Source organism: Austrofundulus limnaeus, unplaced genomic scaffold, assembly GCF_001266775.1.
Source record: "Austrofundulus limnaeus strain Quisiro unplaced genomic scaffold, Austrofundulus_limnaeus-1.0 Scaffold959, whole genome shotgun sequence".
Classification (NCBI taxonomy): Eukaryota; Metazoa; Chordata; class Actinopteri; order Cyprinodontiformes; family Rivulidae; genus Austrofundulus; species Austrofundulus limnaeus.
The window spans coordinates 7,559-27,986 of NW_013953361.1; the positions used below are offsets into that span (position 1 = coordinate 7,559).

The 20,428-nt window shown below is 38.4% G+C and overlaps 1 protein-coding gene across 4 annotated transcripts in view; it reads left to right on the plus strand.

The window, feature by feature from the left end:
- Positions 1-20,428, plus strand: part of LOC106533506 (cytohesin-1) — a 25,161-nt gene that overhangs the window by 2,571 nt on the left and 2,162 nt on the right. The window contains exons 1-12 of one of the 4 annotated variants that reach the window (XM_014029840.1): positions 3,287-3,464; positions 9,577-9,659; positions 12,932-12,996; positions 13,243-13,309; positions 14,008-14,126; positions 14,253-14,446; positions 14,557-14,705; positions 15,179-15,290; positions 16,295-16,371; positions 16,465-16,536; positions 16,614-16,768; positions 16,866-17,522. In XM_014029840.1, the coding sequence (XP_013885294.1) occupies positions 3,437-3,464; positions 9,577-9,659; positions 12,932-12,996; positions 13,243-13,309; positions 14,008-14,126; positions 14,253-14,446; positions 14,557-14,705; positions 15,179-15,290; positions 16,295-16,371; positions 16,465-16,536; positions 16,614-16,768; positions 16,866-16,944 (1,200 nt within the window). In that variant the 5' untranslated portion in view covers positions 3,287-3,436 and the 3' untranslated portion in view covers positions 16,945-17,522. Of the gene's footprint in view, positions 1-3,286; positions 3,465-9,576; positions 9,660-12,931; positions 12,997-13,242; positions 13,310-14,007; positions 14,127-14,252; positions 14,447-14,556; positions 14,706-15,178; positions 15,292-16,292; positions 16,372-16,464; positions 16,537-16,613; positions 16,773-16,865; positions 17,523-20,428 lie in introns of those variants that run through there. The other 3 variants (XM_014029838.1, XM_014029839.1, XM_014029841.1) reach the window with 3 other exon arrangements.

Below are 20,428 nucleotides of genomic sequence, written 5' to 3' on the forward strand. Positions count from 1 at the left end.
TAGCTGTATGCTTTTATTTTTTTCTGTCAGGATGTCGGAGCGCTCCACCTCCTCTGTCCAGTGCTGGTGTGGTGTGAGGCGGACAGCTCAGCCGAGGCTGCTGGAGCTTCATGTCCTGATCGAGGGAGCCAACATGAGTCAGTCCCAGACTGAGCTGACTTGATCAAGTCTCTCTCTGCCTCTGGTGAGGAGGGGGGGTGAAAAATCCTCCACCTCAGACCGTTCAGAGATGCAACTATCTGCGTCGCTGTGGTCACTCTCCATGTAGCATCAATTATGCTAATGCTAGCTGTCACGTTCCCTCGTCCTGGCCYCACCTCCGCTCTCTAACCCACCCCCTACCCACTTTGATGCATTTTTCAAATTTCGCCTTGGGGCGGAGTTATCTTTTCACAGTGGGGTAAGACACACGTTAAAACCAGTGGTGGGCACCGTTCCCCTAAAGCACTAAAGCACTAATAGGGGAACTAATTTCCTGATTATTGCTTTAGGGCTTTTGCCAATTTTTTTTAAATTTCTTAGTGGATTAGCTAAATTTATAGGCTTAATTTAGAAGCKCTAACTGAGGTCTATAAATGTTATTGATCAACGTTAATGTTAACAGATGAAGGTGAAAGCTGTCACACATTTTGTTCATGTGTGTCACTTATCCACCAAGTGACAATATATGAACCCAAATACAACTGTGYAATGTCAATGATAAGTCTTAAGAGACCAACATGTGACTCATGTTGTCTGTTGAACAATGTTCATGGGTTGYCTGGGTTATTTTTGTGCTTTACAATTAGCTTTTGCTAAACTTTTCAGTGTCTTAGTGCTTTAGAATTAGGGGACCTAAATATCCGACTTAGTGTTTTAGGGGTAGTGGAACTAATTTTTAGATTAGTGCTGCCCACCACTGGTTACAACTAAAAAAGTGGTATCATGAAGACCAAGGAACTTGCCACACAGGTCAGAGATAAAGTTGTGGAGAAGCATCAAGAATCCCTGGAACGTCTCATGAAGCTTTGTTAAAGTGCCTGTGACATCACTTTTCATAAAATAAATATGAAAACATTTTTGTAAAGGTAACACAGACAACATATCACAAAAAAACTTCACAAAGCTGAGATGAACAGCTGTTGAGATATTTGCATGTGAAGTAACAGGAAGTGACATCAAAGGGGAACGTCTGCTTGTGAACAGAGCTATAATGGCCGACAACACAGACTGTAGAGAAGAATCTGATGGTTCTTTAGATTGTTTTGAGTCACTATCAGAGATGAAGAGTCGGAGTTCAAATAAAATTGTTTAAATAAACAAAGACCAGAAAGTTTTTCTTTCTTTAAAAGTTCCCCTTTGATGTCACTTCCTGTTTCACTTTGGCTGAGCCAAGTTCAAAAAGAAAAAAAAACACCAGTTTTGTAGCAAAATGGGTAAAATTGTGTATTCTTTCTTAAATATAAACATGTTTTCTTTGATTTTAGGACAGGAACCTTAAATAATCCAGAAAAACATACAGTTAAGGCCAGAGATAATCCATGATGGAGCTGTTTTGTGCAGAAATGGTCTCCATAGCTTCATTCCAAACGTGGAAGAAGCTGCTGTGGTTCGATGAGATTAAGCCTAAAGGACACCATGACTGCTACAAACCTGAGAACACCATCTGCATAGTGCTCACTTTGTTGTGCAGGAAAAGGATGTAATGTTTGATGCAACTTTCACACCTTTTATTTCAGATTTAGAAAAAAACGTCGCAGATAAAGACTGAAGATGTCGTATTGTTGTGATCAAAGAAACACGCAGACTCTAATTACAGATAATTGAAGACCAACGTGCTTCTTGTGCCTCTCATATTTAGTTTTCTTTTCAGACGTCTCCTGATGGTTTACTGAGACAAACGCGACAGTAGTTTTTGTTTTCAAACTGAATGGTTTATATTTCCTTCTTACCCTGCCTTGATTATCCTGTTTTCATAAGCCCAAACTCCAAATAATTGCACATCTGCAATCCTTTGCCCTCTTTTTCCTTTGTCCTTCACTACACCCTCTCCTTCCTTTTTTTTRCTTTTGCTCACACACTAACGGTCGACCTCTGATAGCAGACCTGCTTCCCTCGCCTTCACCCCGACGGCTCTGATTGTGTTCCTTTTTTTCTGCAGGTGGAGACTGTTTTTTTAATTTCCTTTTTTTTTTTGTCATATAGCTGGTCCAGCCCTGTTTCCTCTTCCTGTTTAAATGTGGAAAAGGTTTTTTTTCTTTTTGCCAAGCTTTTAGTCATACCATGCACACACTTGAATGCACAGTTGRACAAATTCACAGGTAAATTTATGGCAAATAAAAAAGAAATCTGGCGATACAGAATACAAAATACATACATTCCAGTTGTACGTTTTTATTTATCTTTCCTCAACCCATATGCTGTAATCTTGAAGAAACTGAAAACCAAATATACACCCAGTATTGCCCTCCAACCTTTATGCCAGAATTTTAAACTAAAAACTAAATAACTTTGTAGATGGCGTTAAGTGAAATCTCATGCATTATTGCAGCAAAGTCTTGTTTGATATGTTTGGGCTTGAAATAWGTTTTGAGGATGACTCTCAGCTACTACCACACCAAATTTTAGCGTGATATTTGCAAATTGGTGGAGTTACAGCCATTTTGGTGTTTCATAATTCCAATCGCTCTGGATGCCATTTTGAATTAGATGYACTTCAAAATATAAAGAGTTATAGAGGAACATCCAATAAATGATTCCTTTAAGTTTTACTAAAATCTATTCAGTGGTTCATGAGATATGTTGCTAACAGACAGATCGACAGAGTTTACTCCAAATAAGTATGTATAGTTAGATATATGTACACGTTTAAAACAAAAAAACATGCACAATACCTGTTGGAGGTAAGAATATTTCTTGGGGATTACTCTCAGCTACTACCTCACCAAAATTTCAGCTCAACATCTGTAAATTTGACTGAGTTATAGCCTCATGTGTTTTCTAAGGACATTTGGCTATAGTGGCCATCTTAAATCGGATTAATTCCAAACGTTAATCAGTTGTAGACTTGCAACAAATGATTACTTTCTGTGGATATCATTAAAATTAGTTAAGCTGTTCGTGAGATATTTTGCTAACAAACACAAACAGCTCGGATACAGATAAAAGAGGACAGTCTGCCAGCCATTGGTTGTTTCTGATTTAGGCCACACCCTCGTCATTCTTATCCAAGCCWCTCCTCTATCATTCTCGGATTGCCAGCCGCTCTCTGATTGGCTGTTGTCGATTTTAGACCCCGCCCCCTTCATCTTGCAAACACCGGTGATTTCTCCGGCAGCTCAGTTTACGTGACCTCGCAGTTTAACTAGTTGTTAACGAGTTTTGACCCGCAAACTTCACTAAAACTGTAGAGTTAATCTTTTACCTCTTCGGGCAACGCTGGCCGAATATCACCGACATGGTGCTGAAGTCGGAAGAAGGAGTTGGTGAGTTTTCAGACGCTAGTTAAAGCCTGTTTTTTTTTTTAGCTTAGACGCTGTCAACCTGATAGTTTAACAAAACTAATGACTCCTTCGTGTTTTTGAGAAAAGAGAGTTTGTTTGTTTGAGACAGTTTAACGTCGTTGTTTCCTGCTAAAGCAACAAGTCCCAGTCTGGTTGGTTAATACTCTGCACAAGGGCTTTATTATTATTATCAGCATCATCTGGGTTAAGGCCAGACCTCATGGGGGGTTTGTGCTTTTTGTGCAGCGTGCTATCAATGCACCCATTTATTAGCTGGGACTTGGGTTGCAATAAAAATACTTAGTTGGCTTGTCTTTGGGTTTTTTTTTRRTTTTTTTTTTCCTCATCCAACTTGGAAGCAAAGAGTTGGACCCTGTCAACAGAATGAAGGCCAGTTCAGACAAGGAGACCAAAGCAATAAATCTGGATTAGAAGTCAGCCACAGCACAGCTGCACTGCTGTTTCCTGTCTGAGCTGCACATACAGGATGTGTGCTGCTATCAGAGCATTTTAACAGGATCAAATATGTGTTTAAAAGTCAAAAATAATAAAATAAAATAAGCAGAAATAAAGCTGCAACTGACAAGTCAGATTTTTAAACACCTGTCAGTCAAATTTAAAATGGCTGACCTTAGCATAACAACTAATTTTTGCAGATTTTGAGCTAAAATCTGGCGTGGTTTTTCGCCAACTTTGCCTGTTAGCAAAATATTTCATTAAGTTCAGAGGACTTGCTTTAATGAAAGTGTTTCAAACTGATTGTTTTTACTTAAAAGTTTCACCAAAATGATAACCTCCTCCCACTAAATGTTCTGAAGAAAAAAATGTACGTTTGTCTCGTCACAGGATGTTTTTTATTTGTTCTCTTATCTTTGCTTCCTGTTTGTTTTTCCTTGGCTCTTTTGAGCTTTAAAGCAGCGGTGAGTGGGATCTGGGCAGCATTATGTCGATTCTTTTTGAGCTTCTCGTCCTCTGGGCCAGGGAACTCGGGGAACATGCACAATTACTGCCTTGTGAGCAGCGTCTGACACCACAGCCTGTCCGTCCGGAACTACAGGCGTCTTTCTTTCTTTGCCTTTCGTTCTCGAGTCATGTTCTTTTTCTGTGAGCAAACAAACACGCGTGACGAGCGGAGACGAGAACAGCCCAGTGTCTGTGCTTTAATCTGCTTTAAAGGCAAAACCACAACTTTAAAACCATGTTTTCTCTCAGAAATGGGRGTCCAACGCGAGGAAGCCTCCTGTCCTTGATGGAGGGCAGGGAGAGAGGAGGAGGAGTCTGGGTGAGACAGATGAGAGGGTTTCCCCCTCCTGACACGCACACTTAAAAAAACGTTCATCCTCACTTAGCTGCTCCCCTCCTCTTCGCTCCACTGGAATTAGAGCCTGAGGATTAGAGAGAGCGGAGGACCACAAGATTGGGAGTGGGATCATCAAACCAAGGCGGTTCTGGTTGAAATGTCACGTTGCTCCGTGAGAAACTGGCTTTTCTYAATGTTAGAACTGGTCACCGAGTTAGATCTGTGGAGCTGGATGAGAATCAGACTTGACTGATGTGGAACCAGTGAGACCAGCTGTGGTGAGGAAGCTCAGGAGACGCCAGCCTTCTCTGGTACGAACATTAAGAACATGACACAAATGTGTAGGTGTGCGGTGCGCCATCGTAACGTCTGCATCGGAGCGACTGTGCAGAAACGTTCCCAGAATGAGTTGCACGAGTGTGTCATCACGTCTTCCTGTGAAACCTCAACACACAGTATCTGTAGATTGATTATTGTGCATTTTGCAGACTTGAAGCAGGCATGTGTTGATCATCTGCAATGAGGTGTCCTGTTACTTGGCAGACTTGATACTATGTGAAGCAGCTGGCTCAAGACCCATGATGTTATTTTTGTAGGATGAGTGTGTGTGTGTTTGTGTCTGGAAATAAAAGGTGTTTGATAAGCTGTCACAAACCACCTATCTGATTTCCTCTCTGAATAGAAAGGAAGTGACTCTAAATGCCAGATTCACTACCTCTTTTCACAGCGTTGCGTTATTCTTCACCTCAGTTTTAGAGCAGGAGCCACTTGAAGCCTTTCTCTAGTCGAATGGTGTGTGTGTGATGAGCCAACGTGACCCTGAGTGTGTGTGTGTGTGTGTGTGTGTGTGCAGTGCTGTAGATCAGGGTTTTTTAATTAAAATTCACCAAGCTCCACTTAAATATTCATTCTTCTAGCAAAGACCCAAACTATGTAGAATTAAATACACTTTTAATGTCAGCCATGCTAGTTTTCCAGATGTGGGAATTACCGTAAATGCTAGAAAAGCTGTGCTGCCTAAAACTAATCGCAGTGAAGCACAGCAAAGTTGCGGTTCACAGTTTGCGTTCTCAGTCTTTCGCAGAGTTTTCCCTAGAACACAACTACTCATACTTTGTGGTAATCCCCGTGATGTCGCAGAAACCGGAATTACACTACAGCAAGGAACGTCATTTTCCAACATCAGTTTTTCTCATGCGTTTGTGAATTTTAAATTATTAACAACAATGTGATTTACTAATTTTCTAAACTTTAACAGAAATTAATTTCCATAAAAAAAACGCACAATACAGTATGATACGTGTCACATGCATGTGAAGCATTAGCACCATCTAACGGTAACATGTAGCTGCTAACTGTTTAGCTCTCGTGTGTTTTTGTTTGGTTCTTCAAATACACTAGGATTTTTCTGGACAGTATCCAATATTCGTGTTTTTTTATGATTTGCAAGTACTCTAAGAATGTGAACCCTGCAAAAATTGGGGCTTCAGTGTATTGTACAAGCTGCGCAAGCTAAAACGGATTACCTTAATATTACCGTAATTTATAGAAAAGCTGCGCCGCCTAAAATGAATTCTCATAAATCTGGGGGAAACTTCATTGCCTCTTCAAATGAWATACCATAAATTGTAGAAAAGTTGTGAGTTTTTAATAAATTGTACGCCATTTGATGACCCCTAAAGTAGATTTTATTACAGTTTGCTAAAAACAATTTGCTTCCTTTCCAAGAAACTTGCCCAGTTCAAACTGAAATGTTCGTGGCTGCAAGATTTAATCAAACTTTTAATCAGGGAGGTCAGGAGTTTGTCAGTTTTACACCACAAGAGTGGTTTAGTGAGGACTTCCTAAGTTTCACTCAAATCTGTCCAGTGGTTCATGAGAGATTTTAATAATACAGCAGATAATGTGTCGTGAACAATGAAGAAGTGAAAAGCTCAAACAGTGTTTGAACTTATAAAATCTTCACGGGGTTTTTCTAAACCTTTAGCTCCACTGGGCTCATCTTTGTCGACTGACTTTTATCACATCATGTTTTTAGGATGATTTATTGTCTTATTTTTGGGCCAAGTTCAGCTTCTTTGCTCTCAGATGTGATTTTAAAAATATTGTTAAGATTTAAAAAAAAACCTGAAAAATAGTGTTTTTCCTTGTCGTGTCAGAGATGGAGAAATGGAGCCAACATTGAAACGACTCGTTTTTAAGTCTGGATGAAGCCCGGTGGTCTTTGTTCTCTTGTTTCTGTGCAGCTCTGAGCGACTCGGGTCACGCTGGCGAAGTGAAATGAACATTTCGAACACTTACTTGAATCCCTCAGCAGGYTTCTCCTAACGAGGCTGACAAACAGCCGAAGCACAGCTTGACTTTTCCTTTGTGGCTGCTTGTTACTCAGCATTAATTGAGCTCCCTCTCTTCCCCACTTCTTTTTCTGGTTATATATGCATTTAAAAAAAAAAACATAACCTTGATTTTTAGTTATCCAGAAATGAAAATAATATTGGGGCTGCTTGTTATGACAGACATGTGAAATATGACAGTGTTTCTTCCTTCCTTAGGTGTTCCGCAGAAAAACCACAAGTCTGCATTAGCCGACTTATCGCTCAGCTGCAGATATTTTGTGTAACTGTAGCTCATGAGCTTCTGTTCGATCGGAGCACACACTGTTTCGGGTGTGTTTCACACTCGGGGTGGAAGGCAGCGTGGAGCTCAGGAGATACAGGAACTTATCAAGTTCAATGTGGCTGTTACTCATCGGGTATTCTCAATCCTCGTGTCGAGTTTTTTTCTTTTGTCTTTGGCTAAAATTTAAGGACATTTAGGAACAAATAAACCGAGTGAAGGTACAACATTCACACAGGCAGTTATCAGAGTTTTAAAACTATAACTTACATGATTTTTCAGTGTTTGTTTACAGTGTGTATCATTATCTACGATAAAAATAATCACTAAATACACATTATTCACCACCTACTGCATAATTTGTAATAAATGAGCGATATCAACAATTACGAGTTGTTTGTTTACCAGAGGGGTCAATGACAAAGTACCAGAGTTGTAAAGTAACTTAGCACAAATACTTTATTGTACTTAAGTAGAAATTTTAGTTATCTGTACTTTACTTGAGTAGTTATTTTTCAGCCTACTTTTTACTTCTACTACTTACATTTTCTGTACTTTTTACTCCTTACATTTTTTAAAAAGGTTAAAAAAGTAGAAAGTAGTTTCTCCTATTTCATTTCGACTTGTTATTGTTTAAAAAATGTTATCCTGAAAAATTGTGGCTCCAGTAAAGAATGAATTTAATTGTTGTTGGATGAGAAGTATAAATATATACCATTCTGATACTAGATAAAGTTTATACATAAGCCATCAAAACTGCACACCTTTAGAAAAAATATTAATAAGAGATCACCTCCATATAAATGTATTTTGTAAAATCTAACCGTTCATTTTTACTCAGTACTTTTATTACTTAAGTACATTTTATGTCAGAAATTTACTTTTTATACTTAAGTATAAAATAATTTTCAGATACTTTAAGACTTACACTCAAGTAATATTCTTAGAGGAGATTTAAACTTTTACCAAATTAATTTTACGATAAGATACTTGTACTTTTACTCAAGTATCACTTTCAGGTACTTCATACAACACTGCAAAGTACAAGTACTTTCCTTTAGAAAATTAGGTTATCTATACTTAACAGAAGTATTTATTTTTCAGCCATTTTTCTGCTTCTAATCCTTACATTTTAAAAATGTACTATTTTATTTCTATTTCAGTTGTATTGTTATGATTAAAAAATGTTGTATATAAATGGAGCCATGAGAATTATGATGAGGAGGATTATTATACCAACAACAGGACATATAAATGTATAATTAATTTAATATTATAGTCATCATGGCCTTTAGAAAAATGTTTTTATAGAGGGGGGTTGTAATTATGGGCCCCTATGTCCTTAATGTCTTTTTATTCCCTTACATCACTTTTACTTTTATACTTTAGTTTTAGAAACCAATTTTATACATTTTTGTTGTAAAARCCTGGTATCTATACTTRTACCTGAGTAATGAATGTGTTAATTACCAACACTTCAAAGAGCCTCAGTGATGAACGTTGGGTTGGGATTAACATTGTTTGATGGATTGTGAATAAGCTGCGTGTTTCAAAGAGTTTAACTCTGATCGTTTTATGAGAAATGACAGAAATGCACTCAGAGTATGTGTTGACGGTGACTCGCACCAACTTTTAGCTCCATATCCGTAAAGTTAAAGTTAAAATCATTTCAGCCTGGTGAGTTCATTACTTTCTGAGCATTTCATTAAAGATCTGTCCACTTGGTCATGAGATATTTTGTTAACAAGACAGAAACCAACACGGATAAGAAAATGAATTTATATMACAGCATTTGACTGATTTTAACATTTTTTATATAATCCCTGTTGTTTTTGTGATCTTCGTTTATTTGTTTTCACTCCCGCAGTTGTAGACAGTTCTTGATTTCTCAGTTTAATATCAGAGTTCCCCTCAGTGGAGGACAGGAGGWGTTTGATTTTCATCTTTTCTCATCGGGTCCTGGTATGTGTGTGTTTATGCGGTAAAGGGCTGGTGTAATTTGATGGAGCTGAGATTGTGTTGCCACAGTGATCCGGAGCAGTGGGACTCTCAGGTTGTTGTGTGTTTGTGTGTGTGTTTATGTGGCCGTTGTGCCGCGTGAAGGATGAGAGAGTGTTTGATGATCTTTTATTTTTTTTATTTTTTGCATCTGAGCGCAGRGTGTTTTTCTGCCCTCAGTACCTGATGACCTGAGTCCAGAGGAGCGACAGGAGCTGGAGAGCATCCGCCGCAGAAAACAGGAGCTGCTGCAGGACATACAGGTGAGACCCCCCCCACCCTCCACTCCCACCCCCCGGCATTTCTATTCCTTTTACGCAGCTCCMTTAAAAAGCCAGGCTCTTCTATTCTACGGGGAGCAAATCTAGACGTCAGCCTTTATTTCAGTTATTGTTGAACCGGAGGCGGATGTACAAACTTAGTCATAAATGATTTGTGTGAACCACTTGTTTGTGCGCTCCACTCTAGTTGCGATCAGAACTTTTCAAATAAACACAATCGTGGAGCGCCGCTGATATGAGCTCATATATCTGTTCTTTCTAAGTATAGCACAAATCAGAATGTGGTTTTCATGCATTTGATAACATCACTATTAAATTAACTTAGTGTGATTTTTTTACAAGGCGTCAAATTTCTCCTATATGTTGTTTTTAAGAGTGAAAGCTCTTCTGAGGGTTGTTAAAATATGTTTATATGTTTAATTAACGTACAAATTGACAACATTAGGGTTGTGTATCAGCTGCCTGGATTCTAAAAATCAGTCCACTAAACAAAAAGACAGAGAACTTCGTTTTTTTAAATCATATTACAGTATTATTAACCTTTGGCCTTGAAAAAGGGAAGATTACTATAAAAGCAGGAATTGGCAGTTTAAAAAAAGCTGAAGTGGTTTGCAGCTCTTCCACAGGTTTTTGGATTTGATGAGGTGAATTTCAGCTCGAGCATCAACATGTTTCAGCAACTTTTTTCAAGACAAAAACGTGGTTAATTTAGTCAACTTTAGTTATTTGACTTAATTGATAATTAATGACTTATTTGCAGTGTAACATTAAATTTATAACCCTGAGTTTTTTACTAACACAGTTTCCGATGCCGAACATTGTTAGTTATGTCCTGACTGTAAACTGGTTCAGATTCACGGTGGTTTCAGCTGTTTTGAAATGTCTCCGAGCAGAAACCAGCAGATGTTTTTGTGTTTGCATTTTTCCCCTCGTTGTTTAAATGCCAGACTTTAACTCTGCCTCCTCGGTGTCCTTGAGTCCATGTCTTCATGTCTGCTGGACCCACAGGTGTGTGTATGTGTGTGTGTTACTGTACACACTGGACGACGGATGACTCCCTCATGTGTATATGTGTGTGTTTCTTTTCCTCGCTGCCTGAAGGGATGATTTACCTCCTGCGTCTGCTCCTTTTACAACCTTAGCGCCTCCGTCTGCACTCGAGGCCTTGTAATTAAATAAAAATCTAAACTAATCAAATAAACAGTAACTGCCTTAGGTTTGTATCCAACAGCTTGAAGCCAGTATAAGGTTTTATGCTGGTTTTGAAGAGCTAACCACATAATATATTAGATTTTTTTTTAATTTATTTATTGCATTTTGCATTAAATTACATTAAAATCATCAAAATGTCCTGGTTTCTGTGTGCATTTGTGAACATTTAGTGTTTTTTTATGCTTTGTGTGATAATAAATTAGAGTTTTTGGAAAAGTTTAAGATCTGTTTTTAATTTTTATCATCTGGAAAGCACAATAATTAGCATGTTCTACTTGGTCGCAGCCTTCAAGGCACAGAATTTAATATTAGCTGCTGCTATCTGTTAGTAAACAGATTTTCTGTTTTATTATCCTGTAAATCCACCATGAACAAACTAAGAAATATTGACCTGTTGTAAACATTGCTTATTTTCCATTAATGTGGAAAATTTAAAAACTTTAGTTCTCTATGAACTTTGTTTCTTATTTATTCAAACAATTAGTATTTTCTCAGATCTCTCATTCAGTGTTTTCTCTAATAGTTCTTCTGCAGACATGTGATGAAAGGAAAACAAAAAAACAAAACTGAGTGTCCTTTATGGTATCAGGGTTCTGGATACTCGTGTTCTGGTGCTGATTCTTGACCACGTTTTGACCCGTAGCGTCGTGACGAATTCCGTTCCACAAACATCAGGAACAGAACATTTAGTGTTTGTGTCTGTGCTGAGTCAGCGCAATAAAAAAACACAAAACAATAGTGTGACTGCTGATTCTGTGTTCTCATTCTTTATTTTTTTTTCATATCTTTGTTGTTGTACTTGTTTACAAACATTCAGCTCATTCAGAAGATGGGTGCCAAGAAGGTTTTACTAACTTTGATACTTTTTAAAAATATGAAATTTTTATTTACAAATATTTTCCCCCTTAAAATACACCGAAATCTCTTAAATTCATTAAGAAAAATTTTCTTTGTAATCTGCCTCAGCAAACGTGCTGTAGTTTTGTCTCCCTGTGCTACTTTAGGTATTAACTAGCATTTTGCAACTTTTAGCCAGGCATTTTTATAATTCGCTTTTAGCTAGTGTTTTGTTTCTTTTAGCTTGTAGTAAGAGTTTTGTTATTTTGCTACTTTTGTCTTTTAGCTGGCCTATTGCTACATTTAGCTAGGTTTTTGATACTTATTGTTTATAATAAGTTTTATTTTGCTACCTTTAGCTGGACTTTTGATACTGTTTTCAGCTAGTGCTTTGTTTCTTTAAGCTTGTAGTAAGAATTTTATTTTGCTACTTTTTGCTGGTCTTTTGTTACATTTAGCTTAGCTTTTAGCTGGTGTTTTGCTTCTTTTAACTTGTAAGAGTTTTATTTTGTTACTTTTAAACAGCTGTTTTGGTACTTGTAGCTAGCTTATTGCTACCTTTAGTTGGCCTTTGATAGTTTTTAGCTAGTGTTTTGTTTCTTTAAGCTTGTAGTAAGAATTTTATTTTGCTACTTTTTTGCTGGTCTTTTGCTACCTTTAGCTTAGCTTTTAGCTGGTGTTTTGCTTCTTTTAACTTGTAAGAGTTTTATTTTAATTTTAAATGGCTGTTTTGGTACTGTTAGCTAGCTGATTGCTACCTTTAGGTTAGCTTTTAGCTGGTGTTTTGCTTCTTTTAACTTGTAAGAGTTTTATTTATTACTTTTAAATGGCTGTTTTGGTATTTTTAGCTAGCCAGTTGCTACCTTTTAGTTGGCCTTTTGATAGTTTTTAGCAGTGTTTTGTTTCTTTTAGATTGTGTTTTGTTATTTTTAGCATTTAGCTGGCCTTTTCCTACATTTAGTTAATGGTTTGATGTATCTGGGTCAGGAGAGGTGGAGACAGGATGGTGGGAACTGTCTGAAGGAGGGACACTCACAGCTGCACCCTTTGGGAGTTTTAGCGGGCGATGCTGGTCTGTTCCTGAAATCTGTGATTTATTGTAAATCAAAGCATCTGCGACGGGTCGGGAGATCACACTGCTGCTGATCAAATAGTTTGTCTTCTGTTCCACGGTGGTGAAACTCTTCCTCTCTGTCCGCTCTCAGAGGCTGAAGGATGAGATCGCAGAAGTGACCAGTGAGATTGAAAACCTGGGCCTGACTGAAGAGAGGTGAAGTATCACTCACATCCCATTTCTGTGCTCGGTGTGTAGGCAGCTCCACTCCACCTTTGTTTGTGAACAAAGTAGATTCATGGAGAAACTCCAGAGATAAAGAGACGGCCATGAGTTTACAACATCAATTTATTTATCAGACATTTTCTTTATTTTCTGTCCTCCAGTTTTAAAACAGACAAATTAAATCCACAATTTTAACTTTCTACAAACAGAAAAATATAGAAACTGTTTTGTTTGTAGGAAAAGTATGCAGAGAAATAAACAGATGGCCATCGGCCGAAAGAAGTTCAACATGGATCCTTCAAAGGTGAGCAGAGTTTAGTCAGAGCTTTTCTTTTTTTTTCATTTATGTTTGAAATAACTCATTTTAAATTTAAGATTMACCTTTAAAGCTTTTTGAGTTGACCAAGTAACCAAACATCTAAATATTTTTTTAATTTGATTTGGTGCTTCGTGGTCTTAGATGTAAAGGATCATTTAGTGTTTTTCATGATTTTATGGACTTCATCTAAAAAGAAACACAAATTTGGAGGCTTACAGGGAAATGTTTGAACTTCCTGTTAACAAGCAACAGTAATTATACCAAAAGTAACAAAAGCAGAATTTGGTATGAGTTAAGTTTCATACAGGACTGTTTTTTTTAAACCGGGTCCTGTGGCTCATCAGTGTGATTTCACAACATTTCTTTCTTTTTTTTTTCTGAATCCTGTTCATTTTTTAGCCTTTTTTGTGTATTATTGCCCATTTCACCCATGTCTGTATGTTTGTGTGTGTCTATTAACAAAATATATGTGACTAATTTAATTAAACTAAACTGGCATTAAAGGTGATGTATCAGTTAAAGCCTGCATGATTTTTTTTTAAATATTTTTGATCCATTTATAAATAAAACAATTTCTATAAAGATCCAAAATGGTTGGTTCTTGCTGTCTAATAAGTTAGATTTACTATTTTTGGTTTGTTTAAAATTCTATTACTTCAAATAGTTTTACTTGTCTTTCCCAGGGGATTCGCTTCCTGATTGACAGCTTGCTGCTGAAAAACACCAGTGAAGACATCGCCCAGTTCCTCTACAAAGGGGAGGGGCTTAATAAGACCGCCATCGGAGACTATCTGGGAGAGAGGTGAGTAATGGTAGCAGGGCTCGGTGTAATTCTCTTATTTTCATGAGCAGATCATGTTTGCATGAAGAGTTTAGGCCTCATTAATGTGAGAAACTGATGTTTTTAATCTCCATTTGTTTTCTGCAGAGAGGAGCTGAACATCAAAGTTCTGCATGCCTTCCTGGAGCTGCACGAGTTCACAGACCTGAACCTGGTCCAGGCTCTCAGGCAGTTCCTGTGGAGCTTCAGGCTGCCGGGCGAGGCCCAGAAGATCGACCGCATGATGGAGGCGTTCGCCCAGCGGTACTGTCGCTGCAACCCCGGAGTGTTCCAGAGCACGGGTACGAGACGACGCACAAATTAAAACTCCTCGATAATTAGATTTGAGGAATTCGTTCCAGCTCTGTGCAGAAACCTTTGTTCTGCTGAACCGGCGCCGTTCTGCTCACAGATACGTGCTACGTGCTGTCGTTCGCCGTCATCATGTTGAACACGAGTCTACACAACCCCAACGTGAAGGACAAACCGTCGGTTCAGAGGTTCACCGCCATGAACCGAGGCATCAACGACGGAGGGGATCTGCCCGAGGATCTGCTCCGAGTGAGTGACGTCTGCTGAGTTACAAAAACTACAAAACTAAAGCTCTCCTTTTGGATCGCTGTCATGGTCTTCACTTTGAGTTTATAGTTCTTTTAAAATGTGTTTTAAATATTAAACAATGCTGTATTTTATAAATCAATGTAAAACTTTTGCATTAATTTGTCCCATATCCTAATGTTCCAAAGCTGAAAGTTTACATGTTGTTTGTAAAGTGAGCTCATATTCTTATTGTTGGTTCACTGCAGCTACACAAGAATGTAAGGAGGGAAGCTATATTAAATATTAGCTTCCAAAAACAGATAATGTGATATTATGAGATATGTGTTGCTACTACAACACTAATATTTAACTTATTATCTATAAATTAATAGTTATTTCAGTTCTGTTTAAGTTTAGCTGGCCGTGGCAGCCATGTTGAGTCTGGCCGACTCTAAAGCTTTATGGGTAATCGATGCACTTCCCCCACGCTGCAGAATCTGTACGACAGCATCAAGAATGAACCCTTCAAGATCCCAGAGGACGATGGGAACGACCTCACACACACCTTCTTTAACCCCGACAGAGAAGGCTGGCTGCTGAAGCTCGGTATGACAACTTTTATTTAAACAATAATTAAACCTTTTAAAACACGTGTCAAACTCGAGGCCCACGGGCCAAATCTGGCCCTCATTAACATTTAAACCGGCCCCAATGATAATACTTGAAATGTGATTTTTATTTTTTAGTGCAGCCCTTTTTTTTTGACAGCTGGCTTACTTTCAAGTTGAATAAATTAAGTTAAAGTTTTCCGTAATCTTTGATATTGCTGTAAAAGGAGCAACAGAGAATCAACTTTAATTATGTATTTTAATAAAGTCAAATCATTTGATTTTTAGTGAGTGTTTTCTTTTTTTTAAAACCTGATTTGCTGCATTGTGATAAAATGTATCCCTAGGATATAATAAGTGAAATAGTTGGAGAGTGAGACACAAGAAATTAATATTAAACCTTTTACTTTATCAGTTAGGCTGTGTTTGTGTTAAATGCTACATAAAACGTTTGTATTTCTATAAGACCAATTTGTTAAAAATCATTTCTTCAGTTAATATTGAAAGAAATTGACCCTCAGTTTGGACAAAGTTTTGAATTTTGGCTCCCCTTGTGTAATGGAGTTTGACAAACGTAAGGGCGCCCTCATGTGGACAGTTAATGTAAAGACATATAAAATAAACATGAAACTATGAAGAGAAATGTTCTTGTTCAGTTTTTTTTATGCTGTTATTCATTTTCTTCTTGTTTGTGTTTCATGGTTGTGACTCCAGGAGGTACGTATTAAAGCTTTAACTCTTCCAGCTTCAGCGCTCTGCTTTGCCTCCACCCCCTCCTTCCACCCACCTTTGTGTCGCAAACAGAATAAAAGCGAAACGAATCATTTTAATATCCAACTTCACCCTCTGCTTCTCGCTGCCGGGCCACGCCTCTAAACAGAGCTTCTGCTGTCGGTGGGCTTTCATTAACCTGCTGCTTCCTGCCGTCCGTGCGTCGCTGCAAACATCAGGTCCAGTTTTGTAGTTTTTGCTGAATCAGCAGCTCCTCTGATCTGTCCTCAGGAGGACGAGTGAAGACCTGGAAGAGACGCTGGTTTATCCTCACAGATAACTGCCTCTACTACTTCGAGTACACCACAGTGAGTTCTGTTTGCTTTTACTTCTGCCGAGCGGTTCTGCTTGTTTAGTTCACACGCTGTGATTTTATTAATTTTTCCTTGTCTGTTTCCAAGGATAAAGAACCCAGAGGGATCATCCCACTGGAAAATCTGAGCGTAAGAGAATTGGAGGACTCAAAGAAGCCGGTAAACCTTTGATTAGTGTTCTGGCTTGTTTCAAAACTTTATTCTCTGGTTACATCGTTCCACGTGCTTCCTCCCAGAACTGCTTCGAGCTCTTCATCGCCAACAACAAAGATCAGGTGATCAAGGCCTGCAAGACGGAGGCCGACGGCCGGGTCGTGGAGGGAAACCACACGGTTTACAGAATCTCTGCTCCGACCGCAGAGGAGAAGGACGAGTGGATTAAAAGCATCAAGTGAGGTTTTTTTTTTATTTAAACCATTTCTGCAGCTCAGACTGATGATGATGATGATGATGATTGCTAACAGTCGTCCTCTTCCTCACACCTGCAGAGCCGCCATCAGCAAAGACCCGTTTTACGAGATGCTGGCTGCTCGGAAGAAGAAGATCTCCGCCCTGAAGGGCCTGTAGAGAACCAGAACAAACCCGGTTCCAGCTGCAGTGACATTTGGACCCAGTTCAGAGGCTGAACGGACTTCAGCAGCAACGCTCCTCTTCTTCGTTTCGATGTTTCGGCTGAAGAAACCAAACTTTGTTGGCTGTAATACGACCCTTTAAACGCCCTCAGGTTCAAACTCCTACCGTCTGTAATCTCTGCTGAAATGAGTCATATTGACCCGAGAGCCTTTTCAACTCCACAACTGCTCTGCTTTAAGGAGAGGAACGAGCACAAGTTTCTGCTGCACGGAAGGTGGGGAAAAAGGAAAATCTGAGACTGTTGCTGAGGTTTGAGCAAAACTAAAACAAAATCAAAGACTTGTCAGTAAAATGCTGAGCAGGTGAAACAAATCATAAAAAACTTCAGATGCATTTATAAACCTAAACTGAGACGTTGTGTCTGGACCTTCAGTTAACAAACCTGTTCTCATACTGCTCTTAATCTGTTGTCAGTACACTGTTTAAAATGAAGGTAATGCTGAAAAAACTGAATATTTATTTATCCAGATTTCTTGTAATTTATRGTCTAATTAAAAAAAAATACAAACAAATCTTGTTTTAATGTTATAAAATTATTGGTTTATTTAAAAAAATCAGTACAAAAGATTTAAAATGAAGCATTAATTTAGCAGTTTAATGCTATTTAAACAAACTTTGACACTATCGTATCATGTAAATATAATAAATCTGTCACTCAGGTGCTTCTCTAATGAGGTTGCAGAACAAACAGGAGATCTTATCTAAAACATTTCAGCTGTCAAGATAATCTGTAATATTTCAACGCTCGTCGACAAGGAGATGATAATCTGTGTGTAAATCCTGTAATTACCCTGTTAGAAAAGATCCACCTGATCTTTTCCAAAAAGGGAAGAAAAAAAGTAGCTGCATTGAAATCAGGTTTCTGCAGGAAAAATAATAAAACGGAAACTTCGGCTGCAGAGGTGTGCTGCTAATTCTGATATCTGTGCCTCTTTTTACTCATTTATTCTCACTAATCCATTGGATTAACATGGAAAGGGGACATACGTGTCCACAATTTGAAAACAATTTATTGCGTCAATAAAAGGTGCTGGGAGTCATGTCAGCCCCTTGTTTCCTGAAAAAAAGAAATGCTTAAAGAACCAAACAGCTTTGAACTAAAGAGCCACTTATTTCTATAACAGCTTTAATTACTGGATTTTAACAACAAAAAGGTCGCTTAACTTCAGCTTAATAAGTCAGTCCTGCCGGAATGAAACGTTTTTTTTCTCTCCATCTACAACAGGTAAGCTATTGATAGTTCATAAAGTTTTATTTTAAAACATTTAAAAAGGGGACATATCATGCAAAATCCACTTTTTTAGCTGTTAATACTGTAGTAGCAGTATAATTTGTTGTGTTGTTGGAGTCTCTATGAATTTAATTTGTCCTGGTGCTACAAAGATATCTTTATATTCTGTTTGGGTTTTCTCTGTTTTCTGAACTATTAAGTCACACTATTTGTGACAGAATGTCTAAATAAGCTCTGGACTCACCAACTACAATTTGGTGGTTTTCATTCTCCTCTGGCTCCAACATGTAAGGCTGGATGGACAAGTCTTCTGTTGTTCATCTTTTAATTCATTTGTAAATAAAATGTTTCTGTGCAGCTACATAGTCGTAAAACCCCTCTATTAAACTGGAGTGGACCACTCTGGAAGCTGGAGGAGGGCAGGGAAAACGAGTTGATCTGAGACACACCTCAGAAAAGCGGTGAAAGAGGGGCTTGTGGAGTTACAATAAGGAGGAATTCACACCAAAMTGTTGCAGTTCCACTTTTTTTGTCCCCAACTGAAGGATTTAAATGTAAAAAAAGGAGGATTTAAAAGCAGGATATGTCTCCTTTAAACTATGGAATTAAGTTACAGATCATATTAACCACATTTTGTAAATCAAACCTACTAATCTGATCATTGCTGCTGTAAACTTGGGTTGGGCAAAGTTGTATTGTGTGCAATTATTGGTCAGTAAAACTGTCAACAATTAACATTTTCCACTATGCAATTACTGTAATTCGTGCCAAGTAATGACGTATATTTGTGTGCGATACGCCATCACTYTCACGTGAGCCCAAAGGTGGAAGGCGGCGTGGAGCGGCTAACGCTACAAACTTAATCGACGACATAAACCGGAGTACAAGGAAAGACAGAAAATACAGACTACGGCAAGTGCATCTAATAACTGTGATCATTTTTTATGTCAACGTTGCCCAACCTTACTGTAAACTGCATTTTCTTGCTTAACTTTCCCAACTAAAGCTGATCTCACGCTCTTYACAAAAGAGAAAAAAAAAGACAAACAATTCTCTTTAAAATCTCATTCTTCTTTAATTTACAAACATAAGAACACAGAACTGTCCGCGTTTCTTTGGGCAGAGCTGTAAACACGCCATCAGAGCTGTTATTAAGGCTCCTCCAGGGAGAACGGCGCCGAACCACGCCCGCCTGTTTACCGTCACAACGTTCATTAGAGACGAGCCKGGCCTCTGTTTATCCATGCAACACCCGTACTTGTGGCCGTACGGTAACGGGAGGTTCAGTTTTTTTTTTATTGTTGTATATTTTTTCTGCAGTAACAGAAACCCACAGTTTGATGATGTGTTGTTAATGGAAATGACAGGACTGGTTAAAACCGGGTTAAATGAAGAGGATTTACCCCTAAATGAACCGCATGCATCTGCTCCTGCGTCACTTCCTGCCTCAGTCTGACGTGGGTGGGTGGGGGAGCTGAAAACCTTCAGGATGCTGATGGAGCTCGAGTGAGTCAGACCGACGAGGCCTTCGATCCGGGACAGGAGGGAACAAACGCCTGAAGACAAAAAYAAGAGACAAAAATGTTCAGTATTCTGGGTCGAGTCTTGAGTTACAGAAATGTGGCTCCTGAGGGAATCAGCTGTGGTGTTTAGCCATCGTGAAGGCTGGGAGAAATGTTCCAACTATCAGCTGTCCAGCTTTTGTTTCTTTATTCAAGAATCCTGACCGGGTTCACTCACATTAACCACTTCCTGCRCGTTTTAAAGGGGACATATCTGCAAATTCCACTTTCTGAGCCGTTAAATACATTTTGTTGTGTATTTGTAGTCACTATGACTGCAGAAAAGTTTAATTTAAGCATTTTACTGTTTTTGTTTCTTGTTTTTACTTTCATTTTTTATTTCCTGCTTTTATTTCTTCCTGTGTTTTTTGATTGCATTTGTTTGTATGAGCTGTGTTTGAATGTTGATTCTGTACAGCACTTTGGTCTGCTGTGGTGCAAAAAGTGCTTTACAAATAAAGTTGGACCAGACCCTGGATGCAAGGCTGGATGGACAAGTCTTCCCTTGACATCTTTAAATTAAATAAGTTGTAAATAAAACATTTCTGCGCAGCTACAGTGGTTAAAATAAGTATTGAACATGTCACCATTTTTCTCAGTAAATATATTACTAGAGGTGCTAATG